The sequence below is a fragment of the Ostrea edulis genome, chromosome 7 (assembly GCF_947568905.1).
Source record: "Ostrea edulis chromosome 7, xbOstEdul1.1, whole genome shotgun sequence".
Lineage (NCBI taxonomy): Eukaryota > Metazoa > Mollusca > Bivalvia > Ostreida > Ostreidae > Ostrea > Ostrea edulis.
This window is the reverse complement of record NC_079170.1, coordinates 59,359,334-59,381,224: the sequence shown is the minus strand read 5'-3', so window position 1 is coordinate 59,381,224 and position 21,891 is coordinate 59,359,334. Positions and strand designations below refer to the sequence as shown.

At 35.3% G+C, this 21,891-nt stretch overlaps 1 protein-coding gene across 7 annotated transcripts in view; it reads right to left on the bottom strand.

The window, feature by feature from the left end:
- Positions 1-20,284, bottom strand: part of LOC125654224 (serine/threonine-protein kinase B-raf-like) — a 40,740-nt gene extending 20,456 nt beyond the window's left edge. For 3 of the 7 annotated variants that reach the window (XM_056144849.1, XM_056144850.1, XM_056144851.1), the window contains exons 1-6: positions 19,815-19,992; positions 18,363-18,464; positions 16,918-17,142; positions 9,118-9,221; positions 7,117-7,231; positions 5,311-5,483 (exon numbers count right to left, since the gene is read on the bottom strand). In XM_056144849.1, coding sequence (XP_056000824.1) covers positions 5,311-5,483; positions 7,117-7,231; positions 9,118-9,221; positions 16,918-17,142; positions 18,363-18,464; positions 19,815-19,853 — 758 coding nt within the window. In that variant the 5' untranslated portion in view covers positions 19,854-19,992. Of the gene's footprint in view, positions 1-5,310; positions 5,484-7,116; positions 7,232-9,117; positions 9,222-16,917; positions 17,143-18,362; positions 18,465-19,814; positions 19,993-20,140 lie in introns of those variants that run through there. The other 4 variants (XM_048884060.2, XM_048884061.2, XM_048884057.2 and 1 more) reach the window with 3 other exon arrangements.
- Between the last annotated feature and the right edge of the window lie 1,607 nt (positions 20,285-21,891).

The window sequence follows — 21,891 nt, the reverse complement described above, 5'->3', positions numbered from 1 at the left end:
CAGTAGAGGGTTTTATAATCATTAATTACTAAAAGCTGCCTCAGTAGAGGGTTTTATAATCATTAATTACTAAACGATGCCTCAGTAGAGGGTTTTATAATCATTAATTACTAAACGCTGCCTCAGTAGAGGGTTTTATAATCATTAATTACTAAAAGCTGCCTCAGTAGAGAGTTTTATAATCATTAATTACTAAAAGCTGCCTCAGTAGAGGGTTTTATAATCATTAATTACTAAACGCTGCCTCAGTAGAGGGTTTTATAATCATTAATTACTAAAAGCTGCCTCAGTAGAGGGTTTTATAATCATTAATTACTAAAAGCTGCCTCAGTAGAGAGTTTTATAATCATTAATTACTAAAAGCTGCCTCAGTAGAGGGTTTTTTTCTCTAAGAAACACTAGTTTGATTCTGAGATTAGATTTCTAATTTTGCTAAAAAGTTACAGGCCTTCTTGTGTTTGATGGTGGAGACAGAAATGCTATTTATGTGCTAAAATCCAATTAAAATTTGTGAAAATGTGATTTATTTCATGTGTATATGTGTACACATGTATTTCTCAATATCATTTCATGCCTACACTTTAAAATAACAGTCCTATCTAAAAGTTGCTCCCAATCTATAAGAATACCTGATGGATATATACATGAAAACTGAATTTTAATAAAATTTCTACATGTAGAATTATGATTAAATTGAAACTTAAGTAGACTTGCAATTAAAAGTAACTGTTTTATCTTGTTTGCACTCAACAGTAAGAGAAAAACATGAATGAATAAGGAATTGAAAAAATTCAAAAGTCTGATTATAAAATCTTAAATAACCCAGCTTACATTTAAGCTTTCAAATTTACATGCAAAACAAAGAGCAACAACAGTATATTCTAAAAGCAACACAAAAAATATTCAAATACTAATAGTGACAGAAAAACACAACTAAATACGTAAAACAAAACAAACATGAAATTATTAAGGAATAAATAGTGAACAGACAGGAAGCAGTGAAACTGGGTCACAAGGTCACTGAAGACGATCATGCCAGGAATTTCAGCAAGTTGAACTTAAGAAGATACATTGAATTCAAGGCAAATTTAGAAATGGGATTTTAGACATCAGGATCAAAGCAAAAATCTCTAGATTTAAAATGTCTAGGAGATAATACCTTCAGTTCCCAAAATTTTATCATTTCTCTACATTTATGAGGGACTTTTTATTTTTTATAATCCAAGTTCTACATGTAATTATTTTTTGCTTCTCAAACTGAGAAAGACAAGAATATACTAGTTTTCACTCTATGCATCATTTGATATTTCAATATAAAAACCAAAGTTTGGATTGAAACAAGTATGGAACATGCATCACAACTCAAGATGTGCTTCAGACACGGGATGTCTAAATAACAGCAGAACCCTTCTTAGGAGTTTACAAAGGGTTCCAGGGCTACAATGCTCACCCGAGCCATCTTGCTCAGAGGAATTTTTTGGTATGCTAATAATGGCTCAACAATACGCCAAGCCTTGCTACTGGACCACTTTATGCATGTACACTACATGTCTCACGGTACTAACAGATAATTTTCAAATACTGTAATTATTGTACTGTAGTTGGATAGACCTTATAGCATCTGTATTATATGTAAACTCTAACACGGGGCAATTCAATTCAGTTCAACAATATATAGACTAGAAAACTGACAATTCAGAAAGGCACCCGTGATAAATCTGAAAATTGACAAGGGTCTTCCTCTGCCTATTTCACATATTATTTATAAAATTTATGAACATGTTCCCAAAGAAATGTAAGTTATCAGTTGCCATAGAGAGTGCTGTCGGCTGGACAGACAGAGAAATGGAGTGATTACTATAGAAATCTAAGCATTTCCTTTAAATTCTATAAAAATCTTCTCCAATAATCCCAATTACTATGTGCCATAGAAAGTGCTATTATCTAACTAATATCAAAAAATCCTAAGTTCCATAACTCTGTAATAACAAAGCTAATGAATCTGAAAATCAAAAGGGGATTTCCTCCACCTAATCCAGTGTTTATGTATAAAATTTATTAAAATCTTCCCAAGAAAAGTTAAGTTATCATGAGCCATAGAAAGTGCTGATGGATAGGTAAAGTGATGGTTGGGCTCTAACAAAGTTATGTACTTAAAGTCCTTATACTGTACACCCACTCTGGCTCCAGGGTCATGAAATGAAGAAAATAAAATCTACATTACATGAGGGAACTTCCATATTAATAAGACTAACTGCATCTTTGTGGTCTATCTAAATAAAGACAAGAGGTCCATGGGGACACAGACCTTATCCGTCACTTGAGTCTTAGTTAAAACTAGCTCCAAGGGCTATCAAATCTATAATTCTGATCTTCAAATCTAGTATTCAGCAGCAGTATAAAACAAGATATGTTCTTAAAAGACAAATGACACCCCCCCCCCAAGTGTCTGTACCGATGAAAGACTTTACATAATAAATTGTGCATGCTATATTAGATAATTTTGGTCCTACAATGGAAACAAAACTCCTACATGAAATTTATAATTTTGGTAAAGGGCTACCTGCTCCTTCTAATATCCATTTTAGTTTCAATTTAGTATCAATAAGCATGAAAGAAAATGTTATTTAAACGCTGTACACATATACACTAAATACCAAGTTTGTCCCTGTCCTGGAGTCACAACGAATCATGAAATTTACAATTTTGGTAGAAGCTTCCTGCTCTATATCACTATGCATTTAGTTTTTTGGGTTTTTTTTTTTTTTACAGATGTGAAGATGAAGAGAAGAAATGTTTTGAAAATTGGTCAATTTTTGGCAGATTTTGCCCTGGCCCTAATATGGCTCCCACCCTGGCTTTAGGTTTCATGAAGACAATAAAGTTGAATCTTCATTATGTTAGGAAGCTTTCACACAAGTCTTGTCTTTTCTGGCTCTGTAACCATTGAAAAGAAGTTATTTCAAGCAATCCATCCTATTTTCACCATTTCTTAATATTTCCCATTGGAAGTGGCCATGATCCTTTATTTTATCAAACCTGAATTCTCTTAACCCAATAATGCCGTGTAGCAAGTTTGATTGAAATTGGTCTAGTTGGTTTTAAGGAAGTTGAAAATGTGAAAAGTTCACATGTGGTTGACAGACAACTTTTAATTAGAAAAGTTTACGCAGGCCTTCAACTCAGGGAAGCTAATAAAAAAGGGTGAAGCAATTCATCCCCCACATGAACTAGTCAGCAGAGATCAAACCACTGCTTTCAAACATGGCAAATAAGGATAACATATCTATCTATACCAAATAAAGATCTACATATAACTGTGGCAAATTAAAACACAACAACGGCTTGTCACATATCACCTCAAATGAAATAATGTCATTTCTCCCATTATCAACTTTGTCTATTAACTCCAATGTAGCTGATTTAGTTACAGCTAAAACAGGTCTTTTACAACTTTTACAGGTCTTTTCAAAACACTTGATTTTTCAGTCTTTTAACTTTCCCCTGTTTATTTCATAAAGTTGATATCAAATGAAGGAAAGACACTAATTTTACAATAAAACCCCAAAAACTCTGCAAGTGTATAATGGGTGAAACAGATCCGTAAAGTGCTCGTTAGTAACAGGTTTTCTCAATCTCTCAGTTTTTAATTCTTAAAAAACATTCGGCAACCCTTGTGTCTACTAAAATTAAAAATACTGGAATGTGAGAAAACAATGGTTACTAACTCACACTGGTTGAAGAATCTATATTTTTCTAATGACAACAACATCAGTTATATACATGAATATGTAAAGCATCCAATGGCAAAACAGTCACAATTTTTACATTCATCAACCTAATAGTATATTGTTTTTCTTATCTCATTTACTTCTTATGTCTACAGTTCTGTTGAAACTCCAAAATAGAATTTTATTCTTTTAAAACATCATTACTTAGATTAAGTCCATCTCAATGACACACATGTAAATGCCTGTAGCTGCTGCTCTTTGGCAAATTAATCATTAACTCACATTTAATTAATCATTGTCAATTCTCATATAGAGATCTATATAATAATTCTGACAGACTCCACTTTGACCTTTCGTTCTTTCATGTGATGTGGCTTTCACTCATACACATGATCATCATATGTTTTATCTATGTTCAGCAAACATAAGGAAATCCAAAATTAACAAGAGATGTTTGTAAAACACATATGCCCCCCCCCCCCCCCCCCCCTTGGTGTAAAATTGAAAAGGGCTATACATACACATCATTTAATTGATAGTCGTATCATCAATTCAAAATATTGAGCAGGCAATATCTTCCTATGTCAAGAGTGAATTGACCATGTGACCTAAAAATCAATAGGGGTCATCTACTCCTTATGCTGTACCAGTGTACCAAGTTTGGTGTCAATCAAGCAAATAATTCTTAAAATATAGGAGACAGCATATTACTATGTCCAGTTCAACAATTGACTTTTGACCTCAAAATCAATAGGAGTCATCTCCTCCTGAATATACACCACTGTACTAAGTTTGATGTCTGTCAAGCAAAGGGTTCTCAAGATATTGAGCGGACAGTATATTCCAATGTCCAGGTTGACCCTTGACCTTTGACCATGTGACTTCAAAATCAATAGGGGTCATCTTCTCCTGAATACGTAACAGTGTACAAAGTTTGATGTCTGTCAAGCAAAGGGTTCTCTAGACATTGAATGGTCAGTATATTCCTATGCCCAGTTTGACCCTTGACCTTTGACCATATGACCTCAAAATCAATAGGGGTCATCTACTCCTTAGGATGTACCAGTGTTATAAGTTTGATGTTTTTCAAGCAAAGGGTTCTCAAGATATTGAGCGGACATTATATTCCTATGTCCAGAGTAGATTGACCCTTGACCTTTTGACCTGAAAAACACTAGGGGTCCTCTTCTACTCATAACCAACCTGCATATGAAATATCATTATCATCAAGTGAATGGTTCTCAAGATATTGAGCGGACAACACATGGTCTACAGACCGACCAACCAACAGTTGCAAAACAATATGCCCCCTCTTTTTCAAAGGGGGGCATAAAAATGTTAAAATATCAATTCATTTTTGTTGTGTATTTCTTGTACACTTAGAACTGCATTCTGCATGCAGCAACTGTTTAAACCCCTTCAATACAACCGATAAGGTATTCAGTAATTTTGTCCACTCATGTGACGTACAGTTCCTATCTAAATCACTCAATCAATAAACTGCCAAAGAGCAACCATTTCAATGGACTGTCTAATTGTGTCATAAAACAACACATTTCTTTTGAGTGTGGATACATACGGTTTGAACACCCCTGGATACGGTAAGGAATCGGGAGCTGGGAAACAGAAGGGTTGAATTTTATCACTGCATCGCTGGTGGAATCGAATTCCACAGGTCTGACAACGAAAACTTTGAAACAAGGACTTCCCACAGCCATCACAGAATGTTAACAGTAAAAAGGTTTTCCTAACCTGCAAGAAAGCGCATGCTGAATACAATTTCATCATTTGCATGGATAACATTTTCTTTACAGATCTTGCTCCAATATCAAACAATCTTTCCTTTTATTGTGCAGAAGAAAAATCTTCCATTACATGTTAACTAAAACGCTATTCATATTTTTTTTTTTTTTTATATTATGAAGTTGCCATAAGATTGAAATACAACATCTTTCTCCAAATTTTGACAAATATAAAACATGAAAAATAGTATCCTTTACACAAAAATGCAGGACTGAAGTTAATACATGTATGCACCTGTAAATCATGCAGAGGATCAAAGAATCTAAAGAAAAGTTGCCAAAGGCAGTATCCATTCTGCATTTTATCACACTGGTACAGAATAATATACTTAATTATCAAACTAAAAACTTCATCACTGTCCTCCATGAGGTGTGAAAGAAATAGCTGGGTTCAAGATATCTAATGTAGTATTCCTCATAAATACATGGCGTTACCAGCAACATGCGTCTGGGCTGCGTTCAAGATCGTAGCAGCTACATAGTGGCTAGATAGTGTTAAGAAATTGAACAAACATCTAGGCTAGTGTAGCCCTATGCTGGATTCATACAGTGCATTCAATAGACCTAGATATCTGATCAAAGAATCTAAAGAAAAGTTGCCAAAGGCAGTATCCATTCTGCATTTTATCACACTGGTACAGAATAATATACTTAATTATCAAACTAAAAACTTCATCACTGTCCTCCATGAGGTGTGAAAGAAATAGCTGGGTTCAAGATATCTAATGTAGTATTCCTCATAAATACATGGCGTTACCAGCAACATGCGTCTGGGCTGCGTTCAAGATCATAGCAGCTACATAGTGGCTCGATAGTGTTAAGAAATTGAACAAACATCTAGGCTAGTGTAGCCCTATGCTGGATTCATACAGTGCATTCAATAGACCTAGATATCTAGCCTAGCAGCTATGATCTTGAATACAGCCCTGACAATACCTATGTTAACAAACGCTGCCAGTCAGTAACATACATTCTATTATTTGTCAACAGAGGTGATACTGACAATACAGGTTTCGCCAGGTACATGTAAATTACACTTAGAGAGATCACTCGCCCTCCCCACTGTGTCCTCAGCAGTGTGACTTATTCACAGATAGGTCACTCTCCCTTCCCACTGTGTCCCAGCAGTGTGACTTATTCAGATAGATCACTTTCCCTTCCCACTGTGTCCCCAGCAGTGCGACTTATTCACAGATAGATCACTCTCCCTCCCCAGCAGTGTGACTTATTCAGATAGATCACTCTCCCTCCCCACTGTGTCCCCAGCAGTGTGACTTATTCACAGATAGATCACTCTCCCTCCCCACTGTGTCCTCAGCAGTGTGACTTATTCACAGATAGATCACTCTCCCTCCCCACTGTGTCCCAGCAGTGTGATTTATTCACAGATAGATCACTCTCCCTCCCCACTGTGTCCCAGCAGTGTGACTTATTCACAGATAGATCACTCTCCCTCCCCAGCAGTGTGACTTATTCACAGATAGATCACTCTCCCTCCCCACTGTGTCCCAGCAGTGTGACTAAATCAGATAGAGCACTCTCCCTCCCCACTGTGTCCCCAGCAGTGTGACTTATTCACATACTATGTTGTGTGTGGTGATGGCTAACTGTCCCTCCAACTTGCGCTTGGGTTTTTCACAGACATTGATGTCTTTACCGGCTAAGTTTGCCATGTCAATGTCCCACGAGATGGGCATCCTGAAACACAAAGCAATACTAGTGTGTAGTTCATGTCAGATTCATTACAGCTACATGTACAAACATGATCACTTTTAGTATTCATACAGTTTTGAAAAAATTCATAGTTTTGAAAAAAACTCAAAAAAAATCAGACCGTTTCTAAATATATTGTTCCAGTGTAACAATAGTGTTGAGACAGAACAAAATTAGACTGACGAGGACAATTTTGACTTGCATTACTCACTTTGCTATGAAGTATGATTTTACTAACAGTACTTAAGTTGTGGAGTTGGTGCACGTGGTGGAGTTGGTGCACGATTTCATAATTTGGAATACTTAATTTGTTGTGGAGTTTTGCATAATTTAATAATTCGGAGTACTTAATTTGTTGTGGAGTTAATGTAACATTCTATAACTTTGAAATTTTACTTTGTTGTGAGGTCATTGCAAGATTTTATAACTTGATAATTAGGAGTACATGTGACTCTCTATGTCTCAAACTTTGTATTTCTCGAAGCTCTTGATCTCTCAAAATGAAACCAATCCCCCAAGGATGAAAAGTGGAGGATATGTACAACAATATCTTGAAATAGAAAACTTTCAAACTTTCTTTATCTTGTCAAAAAATGCAATCTGAAAACAATTTAAAACCCTGTTGGACTCAAACCCGCGATCTATAGTTCAGTGGTCAAAGTGCTAACCTACTGAGCTACTCAACTAGGCAATGATGTTTTAAATGTATAGGCAAATATTGCTGATATTTATATTTTCATCCATGTTTTAAAAGCAAGTCAGTCTTTATGATGATGTAGAGTACCTCCTTACATAAGTAGCACACCATTTGTGCTTTTTAGGGGGTAGGTAATTGTTTAATTGTACAATTGTAATGACCACTGGACAGCAGTAGGATGCTGTGTAAGCGTGAAAAGTTCGTTTTGACTTGATGGTGAGACAGTAATTTCGAGAAAATAATTCAGAGATATGGCAATAAAAGAAAAATACAATGGAAAACATGTCACAACAAACCCGGGATATTGTGAATACACACTTACAGTTACTATAGAATCTGAACCATAAGTCGGACCCTTAACTTCCACATTTAATTCAACCTTTCATCTCTTAAACTTTTGATCTCTAAGTTTTTTCATCAAGGTCCCTTCACTTCCGAGTTATCAAGAGTCATCTGTACTTACTTTGTTGTGGGAGTCGATGTACAGATTTATAACTTTGTTGTGGGGGTCGATGTATAGATTTATAACTTTGTTGTGGGGGTCGATGTACAGTTTTATAACTTTGTTGTGGGAGTTGATGTACAGATTTATAACTTTGTTGTGGGAGTTGATGTACAGATTTATAACTTTGTTGTGGGGGTCGATGTACAGATTTATAACTTTGTTGTGGGGGTTGATGTACAGATTTATAACTTTGTTGTGGGGGTCGATGTACAGTTTTATAACTTTGTTGTGGGGGTCGATGTACAGTTTTATAACTTTGTTGACATATGGGGGTCGATGTACAGATTTATAACTTTGTTGTGGGGGTCGATGTACAGATTTATAACTTTGTTGTGAGGGTCGATGTACAGTTTTATAACTTTGTTGTGGGGGTCGATGTACAGTTTTATAACTTTGTTGTGGGAATTGATGTACAGTTTTATAACTTTGTTGTGGGAGTCGATGTACAGTTTTATAACTTTGTTGTGGGAGTCGATGTACAGTTTTATAACTTTGTTGTGGGAATTGATGTACAGTTTTATAACTTTGTTGTGGGAGTCGATGTACAGTTTTATAACTTTGTTGTGGGAGTCGATGTACAGTTTTATAACGTTGTTGTGGGAGTCGATGTACAGTTTTATAACTTTGTTGTGGGATTTAATATACAGTTTTATAACTTGGAATACTTACTTTGTTGTGGAGTCATACACATTACAGTTCTCTGGCAGTAGGTCTCTACGGGACATCGTTTTCTTTAACCCTTCCTTCAGTACTTTTCCTGGCTCAATTTTAACCTATCAAAAAGAGGCTGAGAAGGTCAGAAAGAGGCTGAGAAGGTCAAAAAGAGGCTGAGAAGGTCAGAAAAAAAACTAACATTATAATATCAATACATCTTAATTTTAACCTATCAAAAAGAGGCTGAGAAGGTCAAAAAGAGGCTGAGAAGGTCAGAAAAAACCTAACATTATAATATCAATACATCTTAAACCATCATGTACAACTTTTCACTCCATCATTCATAAATCACAGGAGTTTATATGACTTTTTTTTTTTGGCTCCAGCATTTATATGGACTTCAATAAATCCCCATTATTATAATAGATACCCACTGGCCAAAATGCTAACCTGAAGAACCTTAAATAAATATAACTGAAAACAAACCAGATCCTTTAAATGTTTATTTCCTTCAGATGCCTATGTAAAAGTCCCAACTTGTACTCCACCATGACCATGAGGCCATGATTTGAAAATGTCAAAAATCCTAGCCTTACTAATCTCAAATGAAGTTACCTAATATGTGTACGCTAATACACATACTGCCCCATCCAATCCTTCATACCTGTATACTGCCCCATCCAATCCTTCATACCTGTATACACTAATACACACACAGCCCCATCCAATCCTTCATACCTGTATACTGCCCCATCCAATCCTTCATACCTGTATACACTAATACACACACAGCCCCATCCAATCCTTCATACCTGTATAATGCCCCATCCAATCCTTCATACCTGTATACTGCCCCATCCAATCCTTCATACCTGTATACACTAATACACACACAGCCCCATCCAATCCTTCATACCTGTATACTGCCCTATCCAATCCTTCTTACCTGTATACACTAATACACATACTGCCCCATCCTTCATACCTGTATACACTAATACACATACTGTGCGGGTATGTTAAGGCAGGTCATGCTCAATTTATGCACGTAAACTGCATAATTTTTTAAAATCTGTCCTACAGAGAGAGAGGGAGCTACTAACTTTTAAAAATTATTTTGGTTGTTTACATGAGAACATTTTGCATCATAACAACATGACAAACATGCACTTTCATATGACGTCATTGCATGACTGTTATAAATACAGTATAATTTGTCCAAACCGGCCTCTGAGTACTCCGGCGCTCTGTCAATTCCGGCCACAAAATATAGTCCCTAACATTTCTTTAACAAATCCTTTATTAATAATTCCCTGTACTCCGGACACTGCGTATTCTGTATATCGGCCGGCTTACACAGTCCCAACTGCTATCAATTAACTTTAATTATCCTGTGTAAACCGGCCCCTCGATGATACACCACCCTAATCGTAATTAGCTCTAATTAACACATTTAAACCAGCCACCCCACGATGACCAACCTGTCGGTATTCGGTCGATCACACGCGGTGTACACAAAGGGTGTCTCAAGGGAAGCCACAGGTAAGTAAAAGAGTGCAACTGGCGATGAGTCGCGATCAGTTTAAAATAAAACCTGATTTTTAGGGGGTACACTTTTCAATTATGACAGCACCACGCACGAGGTAATGGTGCTCTCCCCCTAACGACAGAGACGAGAACTGACAATAAAAGACAAAGTTCAATTAATCGATGAATTCGATACATTCTTGGAATGAAACAAAATCGGCAACAATCCCGTTATGTTTTCCAAAAGCAGGGTTTCCCCTCATGGACTTCTCGGAGCTCTACGGCGAGTCAGACAGTGATGATATGCAGTTAGTTAGCACAACTCGCCATGTCCGGTCAATCACTCGGAATTACATCAGTTTCCGTTTCACAAATTGAGACAGTTGAAAGCGATACTTTTACAATGAAAGCTGGGAAAGACAAATTTTAGACGAACACAACACAAACCTGACGAACGTACATAGTGTAGTACTTGATAACGGCGATGATGTAGACGAAATCGACAATTTACCAACAGAAAATTGCGCAAATAATTCCCAGATTTTAAACTGTTTAATAACAATTAAAACTTTTTCAACTGAGCACAACAATAAAACACTGACATTTATATTTTTACATTTTGAATTGTTTTGTGATATAATAAAACGTTAGCAATCATTACACACGTATGCATAGATAGTGAATACAAGGGAAGCAACTCTCATTCTTGTCAACATTCCGCACTCCGGACTCTGTGCAAACCGGCCAATTTCTTTGGAACCACATATAGCCGGTTTAGACAGATTATACTGTATATCATGAATGTACCTTAATAGAAAATAAAAAGTAGCACATTACCCCAGGATTTAAATATTGGTCTAACTGGCAATAATGATGGTAAAACACCCATAGTTTATCAGAATTACTCTTAGAATCCTACCACTTTCAGTAAGAAATAATTATTAAACATTTAAGCTCAAAACCATCTAGCCCATGTTTTACATTTTGCACTGATGCTATTCAGTTTTCTTTAAAAGTTTTCTTAACAGACGATTCTATCAGTAATTACCGTGTACATTAGTTTATGACCTTTCACATGGTGTATAAGAAGTCTCTAAAAGTATGTGCAGTAGTGTGCTACTTTTGCAGTTTTATTTCAGTGTGTGACAGAGGAAAATCGGATTGACATGCTAAATGGAATGTTTCCCCCGTTAAACAAAGTTGTCAATGAATCTGGGCTTGAAGCCAACTTTTTATGTCACCAGTCCAGTCGGACTGATGGGGTATAATTTCAACCAGTCCGCAGAAAATTTTACCAGTGCAACAGAGTTTTCCAGAAATAATTAAACATATCTCATTAATGTTATTAAAATGAAATTAAACTCAATATGTCTCAGATAATATTGTAACACTTAAATGTGGGATTTATATTTATGAATCAGATTCGTCTGATATCTACAGATCGAAGCATGCCAAATGTGTGTATAAAATTTCATAAGTATATTTTCCAAAATGATGCTTTAGAAAATTAACCAGTCCCATCGGACTGACTAGAACAAATGTCAGTCAGTCCGCCAGACTTTCAACCAGTCACAGACTGACGGGCATATGTTAATTTCGAGCCCTGTGAATGAAATCAACATACCTTCATAATATCAATAAATTCTCAGCGTTTCACATATATATCCCATATATCCCATGTCATATATTTCAAATACTCCACATTTTGTTGATATTTACACGGCACACTTTAATAAATTCTTCACATGTGTCAACGTCACTCGATGTATAGTTATGACGTCATCAGTTTACTTTAATATTGATCAGACACAAATTACACGACATCAACATAACATTCCATATTTCTTTGGATCTTAGTAGCTGTATGGTTTATTTCATGCATAAATAAAACTTTCATAAAAATAAAATCGGGATTTGATATATACTTAATGATATACTTATTTCAATGGCCTACATTTTTCATAACGCTATGCGAGTTAATTTCTCCTAATCACAGAGGGCGCGCAGCAAATTGCGGTCCTTAGTTGACGGTGTCATATAAGAAATAAATAGAAAATTTACAAGTTTTGATTGCAATCAATTGCCAGTTAAGGAATTTTTCGAAGAATTAAGTGTAATGACTTAAAAATAGTATAATTGAGCATAATATTTTAGTCACTAATTACATTTATATGTGTCGCTTGTGTGGTTTTCTCGCAAGCAATGTATGGTCATGATGTAACAAAGTACGTAAATATTAACTAGTCCTCGGTTTCTTTAGATCAGAATCATGATGTCCTTAGTATATCTGCAATTCTTCATTATTAATTTTTATCAATATTTTCGACAACCAAAACACAAAAAAACCAACATGCAATACGATATGCCTAAAACACATGATGTAAAACCAACGCATACATGTACATTATCAATTTATCACTTCACACTGAACAAAACTACTTGTTGCTAAATGTACACTAGGTGCCAATAAATACAGCATTTTAATGATCTCGAATGGGTATCTCTAGTGTAATATTTTTGTTAAAATATTTTTTCGCCTGTGATTTAATCTTTTGAAAGTCAGATTTTGTGTACATCGACTTACACCTCTTATTGCATTTCAATTACTCAAATGAGCACAAAAACAATCATCAGGCTCCTAGCAACAATGGGTCTGCCTCCTCTTACTATTACATACAAACTTATTTATTTTTACATGCAGAGATAGATCTATAGTCAGATACCCCCCCCCCCCCCCCCCCCAAAAACCCAATATTGTCGTGAATGGTAGTGGAAATGCAATATTTAACCGATGAATGGAACTGAAAGATCAACCCTTGCCACCTTCCTTCTCGAGCTTTGGATTATTTTTTTGAAATGTACATGTCAAGAAATTTTAGGCAATATTATGAACTGAGTCTTATGAACTTCTCTCTCCCCCCCCCCCCCTCCCTCCCTTATAAACGTGCCTGATTGTATCACATGCTTTCATTGTGTTTTAAATTCTAGGTGTCTGTTGTTTTTAAATCAGATGACTATTGAAATATCATCGATATCAATTGTATAATTTGGACAGAAATAAACATCAAATACACCCTATAACACCCCCCCTCCCCAACTCTACAATTTGACAAAGTGCATACTTTAAAAAGTTTTCTCCATAAAATCCAAGAAATTAAACCTTGTTTTGTCATAGATATATTACAACCTGTTAAAACTTGGTATACTAAAGAATTTGGTAACGTAAGCTTTACTATACACTATTTGTTAATACTATTTATGTGAAGCTTAGGACCTCAATCGTAAGCGCGCCCCCAACTTCCGGTGTAAGGGGAGTAACTGCAAAAAATGTAGGCCATTATGACGTCATGTTATTCCGCGGATTTTATCCCAGTAAAGATTTTCATAAGCTGCCTTAACGTATCCGCGTGCCCCATCCAATCCTTCATACCTGTATACACTAATACACATACTGCCCCATCCTTCATACCTGTATACACTAATACAAATACTGCCCCATCCAATCCTTCATACCTGTATACACTAATACACACACAGCCCTATCCAATCCTTCATACCTGTATACACTAATACACACACAGCCCCATCCAATCCTTCATACCTGTATACTGCCCCACCCAATCCTTCATACCTGTATACTGCCCCATCCAATCCTTCATACCTGTATACACTAATACACACACAGCCCCATCCAATCCTTCATACCTGTATACTGCCCCATCCAATCCTTCATACCTGTATACACTAATACACACACAGCCCCATCCAATCCTTCATACCTGTATACAGCCCCATCCAATCCTTCATACCTGTATACACTAATATACACACAGCCCCATCCAACCCTTCATACCTGTATACACTAATACACACACAGCCCTATCCAATCCTTCATACCTGTACACTGCCCCATCCAATCCTTCATACCTGTATACACTAATACACATACAGCCCCATCCAATCCTTCATACCTGTATACACTAATACACACACAGCCCCATCCAATCCTTCATACCTGTATACTGCCCCATCCAATCCTTCATACCTGTATACACTAATACACACACAGCCCCATCCAATCCTTCATACCTGTATAATGCCCCATCCAATCCTTCATACCTGTATACACTAATACACATACTGCCCCATCCAATCCTTCATACCTGTATACACTAATACACACACAGTCCCATCCAATTCATACCTGTATACACTAATACACATACTGCCCCATCCTTCATACCTGATAATACACTTTGAACAAACTTGAAGAGATACATAATGTAAATAACTCTTGCGTATTTGTTCTTGAGAACAAAACCTTTTCAATCCTCTTTCCAACAAATTCCTAATAAGTAAGGCTTTGAATCAAGCACTCACAACTTAAACAAAACATAAATATCCTGCCTCTATACTATATTTATATATCTCCCTTCCCTTCAAAAGGCCATTCAAATCATGCATTGTACTCAGTTTGGTTGTGGGGGTAATTTAGGGATAAAACGGTGTGTCTACCTCATAATATACATTTATCCTAAAATTTTGTCAAGATTTTCCACAAAATACATTCCAATGAAATGGGTGTTTTATATTTTAACTTGACATTCCATATCAACTAGCAAGAGAATATTTGATCGGTAGTATTAATAGTCAATATTTTCAGGGCAACAAAGTAAATGTGAGCATCTACTAAGTCTCCACTGTGCCTCAAACACATGCATACTCATTCTGCTGCTACACCTTGACAGGAGAAATGCTACACCTGAGAAATTTGATGTGGATGAAAAATGTAGGATATGTACAATATTTTGAAATTGAAAACTTTCAAATGTACTTCATTTAGTCCAAAAATGCAGTTTTAGCAGAAAGTAATCTGGAAAATAAATTTAAAATCTCTGCTGGACCCGCAATCTACAGTTCAGCAGTGGAAACACTAACCTACTGAGCTACTCAGCTAGGCGAGGAATAGACCAATATTGCTGATATTCATGTTTTCATCCATATTCTAAAAGGATATCAGCCATTATGACGATGTATTATACCTCCGTAATGTCCATCATTTAAATATAAACATACTAATAACAGTTCAACCCATTAAAAAATGTAGTAATTAAGAGTTATCTCCCTTAAGTTCAATCTCTAGCTCACAGAATGTGCAAAGCGATTGATGACAAAATGATTAAGTTCATCCTGTCTGAAACTTAAAATTTACACCATGTACAGTTTTAGTTGGATAATTTTCCAGGCATTTGCATATACAATTAAAGCATGAAACTAAGAAGATATGTGACCAGATCAAATGACTGTAAGAGAAAACTAATCAAGCCCCCCCCCCCCCCCCCCCCCCAAAAAAGGGACCCAAAGTGTGTCAGTGTGTCAGTAAAACAGATAATAGAAAACTACTGCCAACCGCCCAAAAGGAACCCAAAGTGTGCCAGTAAAACAGATAATAGAAAACTACTGCCAACCCCCCCAAAAGGGACTTAAAGTGTGTCAGTAAAACAGATAATAGAAAACTACTGCCAATCCCCCGAAAAGGGACTCAAAGTTTGTCAGTAAAATATTGGCGTGTTTTCTGAAGATTTTCCTAAATTTATGGATATTTAACAATGAAAGCAGTACTCTAGTCTAGCATCAAATATTTCTGAATATCTAATTATCTATTACAGTTTACAATCATTTAGGTTTTATATCATATTCTTATATTTTCCCATAATAACTATACATGTATCATTAAAAAAAAACTAATGTAACCTGAAGGGAGAAAATGCAACGAACCAGATCAGGATTCAAACTCAGGCCCCATGAATCTCTAGTCAGGTGCTCTACCAAGTGGGCTATCTGGCCACCGGCGATCGAACCCGGCTGACCGCTACACTACAATATAGCTGCTATATTACAGAAAATTGTAATACTACAGTTTTTCATAATGTATTGATTTAATAGTATTGATTTCATAGAATCCTGATCTCAATCAAAATATGTGTTGTCACAAATAAAAAAAACCAAAAACTAAGGGACAGAACATAATGAACTGTTGAGAATTATTTAATGTTGTGGTCAACAGTTCCACATCCACTGGATATACATATACCATGAAGCACCAAGAGAAGAAGCCAGAAATATGTAAAGTTGGCAGACATTAATAGGATGAAAAAAAAACATTTGGATGGACGATAGACATCTCTCAATCAGAAAAACTCACTGAAGTCTCATGTTAAGAGGTCCTCAATTATGAGTGAAATTTTCAGAATTTTTTCAGTCACTATATATAAATAAGTTCTTTACCAGTGAGAACTGTTCATTTGGTAAGTAAGCCTTTATGATTCCATGGACAGGCTTAGGACTTGGTAGTGGATTTGGTACATTAGGCTGAACGACACCCCCAGTGGAGGAAATAGTGGAGGAGGCCGGAGGAGGCGTATTCTCAACCTCTTCATTGGGCATCTTTGCCAGTAAGTCTTCCTCTTTGACTTGTAATTCATGGATTTTGTTGGTGAGAGTTTCATACTCCTGAAAATGAAAGTTAATGTTTAAATATCTATGAATTTATTCATAATTTCTACAACCATATATTCATTATGATTTATATATACCATAGATATATGAGACCTTATGTGTCTTGATATGAACATGATACATATAGGTAAAGTCTATATGAAAAAGAAAAACCATCAGACTGTCAGACCAAACTGCATGACAAAATTTGATTTGGTCCAATGACGTCATCCCTATATGGCATGATATAACAAAGATTCACAAACACTGATCATAGAGAATAATGATAGATACCGTATTCATCCTACTGAATGCCCCGGGTGTTTAGAAAATTGGAAAAGTGACAGGGGTTTATTTAGTACTTTGTGTTGAAATATTGCAAGTGAAATTTTGACTTTGAGAAATGTTTCAATAAATATTCAATTTTAGATGAGTTATTATTACACTTCCTTTCATAATGATAATATAATCCACTCAGGTCTTATTCAATAAATTATTATTTCAACAGTTCTTATATACGCATAGACAAAATAACTATAACAGGTATATGCATACAATATTTAAAGGAAGGGGGGGGGGGGCTCTTAATTTTTGAGAGTTGAAGAAAGTCCCTGGGGACAATTATATGGATATGGGCATTCAATAGGACGAATATGGTATATCACATGTAACAAAAATAGTGTATCTGTACATGATAACCCAACTGACCCTTCAATTTTATGTACCGACCTGGACATATTTTCATTGCAAAATTTAGAAATCAGGTGTCAGTCTACTTTTTTTCATATCTCATTCTTCAGTACATTATAAAATAAATTGAAGCAGAAATACAAGACCATTTCACCATTGGTGCCAGATAAAAAAGGCATTTATTTGGTACTATCCATGTGGCAAATACAAATGAGTTTTAAAAAGTGGTAAAACGGTTTATTCTAGCATTGATATCATTAAAACAATAGAAATTCTTACCTATTCCCTACTTTTTATTTGCAAAAAAACCATACACAAATATATTCAATGTATGGCATCATCATGAATGTATATAACCAACATCAAATTATCAACTAATTACAATTCACCCTGAAATATGATTAAAATATCTACAGTTGAACTTCAGCGTGTTCAGAATCTCGAACATCGGTTATTCGTGAAGTTTTTTCTCAGCCCCATCGAGTTTGACAGTACCTCATTACTCTTAAAACTTTGTACTAAACATACATGTCAGTGCATCTCACCTCCAAATACAGTGGATTAGGTTGTTGGTCATTTCCAAATTTCTTATTAAGCTCATCTAATGAATCTTTTGTAAGCTGAATGACTTTTCTAATGTTTTTTATCTGAAATGAAAATTAAAATGTCACACTAAATAAAAAAGTCTTCATAGAAAATAAATTGCTACCATATATGTAAAATTCTTTTGTATATTCTGAATAGACACAAACTGTTTTCCAATGAGATTCAAACTTAACAAAATGTATGCACCAGAACATTAGCAATGAGATTCAAACTTAACCAAATGTATGCACCAGAACATTAGCAATGAGATTCAAACTTAACCAAATGTATGCACCAGAACATTAGCAATGAGATTCAAACTTAACCAAATGTATGCACCAGAACATTAGCAATGAGATTCAAACTTAACCAAATGTATGCACCAGAACATTAGCAATGAGATTCAAACTTAACCAAATGTATGCACCAGAACATTAGCAATGAGATTCAAACTTAACAAAATGTATGCACCAGAACATTAGCAATGAGATTCAAACTTAACAAAATGTATGCACCAGAACATTAGCAATGAGATTCAAACTTAACCAAATGTATGCACCAGAACATTAGCAATGAGATTCAAACTTAACCAAATGTATGCACCAGAACATTAGCAATGAGATTCAAACTTAACCAAATGTATGCACCAGAACATTAGCAATGAGATTCAAACTTAACAAAATGTATGCACCAGAACATTAGCAATGAGATTCAAACTTAACCAAATGTATGCACCAGAACATTAGCCCATTGAAAATTTGAACCATGTGGCCATAGTACCATGCCAGTAAATTTATTTAAGCCTTCCCAATCTTTGATATCAAACATCTAAATGCATCTAGATGTACTGTGAAAAATTAATATCCCATGTGACTAAAGTCGATAAAAGTTGGTCCAAAAAGATGCATTCTTACTGGTGACGAACCAAGGACAGTCTTCTTATTTACATCTATCTGAGTAGGAATAGATACAACTACCAGACAAACAGGAAAAATATTTATCATCCTGAACATCAAAAATCTATCTCATTACCGAAGAAGGTAAATCCATTCTGTATATTTTCAATGGATGAGAAACCATCTTGGATCAGACAGATAATTCAAAACATTTACAATATTAATAGATAATGGTCAGGTAAGTGTTGACCAAATCTTGTCAATTAGTAAACCGCTTCTTTTAAGCTCTTTACGTGGATTTAGAAATTTGCAATAAATGGATAAAAAAAAAGGGGGAGATGTCAAAAAGAGGCTAAGCATAACACATGTGACATTAACATTGTGATGCTTGGTCTTACTATGGTAGTATATCTGCACAATCATACTAAAATCAGGAACTTTGGTTTTGTATCCTAGTAAATCCGCCAGTGTATCTGACCTCTATGCATTTTGCTTTAGAATTTTCAAAATCATTACCTTAAAACACCGGCGTGAGTGTAAAAAGTGTCCACGCATTTGTTCAAAACAATAAAGCTTAGGCAAGGAACAGTTCAGAGTATCTGACTCAGAGCAAAAAAGTGTTTTTGGTTTCAAACCATTTACACAAGACACACCCAGTGTACAAGTAGCTGCGCAGTTCTGTTACGTCATTTGTATTTTACTCTTCTTTTATGGCGTAATCATCCAAAATAGGAACATCAGCTGTTTAAGAGTGTATCGTGAAGAGATAATTCGGAACACTACATATAAACAAGCAGAATTGGCGAATGGCTGCCTTTCAATCCCCAAGCAAAGACACTTACCTCATCTTGTATTTTCCCTATGTCAATGTCGTCTTCGTTTTGCTGACCATGGGGCATATAAGGTATGTCACCATTGATAACGACAGGATTTTCTATCTCCATTTTACCTCTCGAACGGAGGTGTTCACGTGATTTGTCTAACATTACCGCGAGATCTTGCGTGGACCGCAGCCGTAATGGGGAACATGTCAAAGCTCAATATTTTTGTGGTAATCTAAATCAATCTGAAAATAATTTATTTCTTATAATTTTCAATGTGGACTCAAAATGTAATATAAATCAGATAATAACAAAAATTTCACCCCTATCAAATATCTCGCCAAAGGAACTACGACTAAAATTCGAAATAACATAAATTTATACATGCAGCTCATTTAATTTAATACTTTATTTATTTAATGAGGATTGCAAACAGCCCTAGCACTAGAAATGTGCTCCCCTCAACATATCTCATGCCAAGAAATTCCTAGCAAAATCTCAGGTGTAGAAAAACCGCTATAAATCAGTGACCGCAATTAAGAGATTTAATATGCATGGTGATGTTAATATATAAATAAATAAAGCTATATTATAAGGACACTTGCTACAAACAAAACTTGGATGCATGAGTTGATAATGTATATATTTAGCTTGTTATACTGGTACTAAAAATCGGGTATATTGTATGTATTGGACATAATGGTAAATAGTGGTCAAAAATTTAATTGTATTTGTTATATAAACACAAATTTAGTATACATCTCCATCCTTAAAAAAAGAATTAATTGTGGCATTAAAATGCAATATTTCTTTATTCATGGTCATTAATTACAATCACCTTAAGATTAATTTGTCTAGCCAGTAATTATTACACTGCACATGTGATTCTTCACTTAAAAATCAATCTCGAGACCACCAAAATCTAAACTATAGTTGCATTGATATTTCTTTCAAAACTATCTTCTATGAATAGAGAGGGGTTTTAATACGATATATTTCAGTCTGGCACAAATGCAAACATGTTTGAATAAATTTTCCCTTGATATATGAACAGTGTTTGTGCGGAGCATTTGTTTTTCTCTCTCTCTTTCATTTCTTGTTTGATAATATCTGAACTCCAAATTATGCCAAAATTCCTCAACATCCTTCCACATCGAAGATGCATTGGAATATTTTCAGAGTAGAAAGTAATGCACCAATAAAATGTTATAAATTTATGAAATGTGTACTATTTGGTACAAGATTCATTATACATAGGTAAATAAAGCTAAGTCCATGATATATAGATTAATCGGAACAGCACCACAAATTTATTGATCTATTTTACAATGAAATAACGTTTTAAATCAAACTCTATTAATCTAGAGTAATTATCAATACGATATTACGCAAGCAAAATTGTTCTCTTCACGTAACACAGATGCTTCAACTTGAAGACTGGAATTGAGGAAAACTGCTACCATAATCAATACTGGTTTCTACCTATAGATCCTCCCCTACCGGGACTCTAACAGACTTCTAGTGCGCACATATAAAATTACAATAGTAACAAGAATAGATATATATGGGTTACCCCATATCCAAGAAATTCGACTTTTGATTTACTCGTAGCAAATACTGTGACCAGTCTTGCTTCACTAGAAAACAGTGCGCACACCTGTCCTTGACCTTTTACCCTTGAAAAAAATGTACATGAACAATACTAAAGAAGGATAATTTAAAATCTTGTCTTTATATTAGCTGAAAAATACATATATAGAGTAATGCAAAAA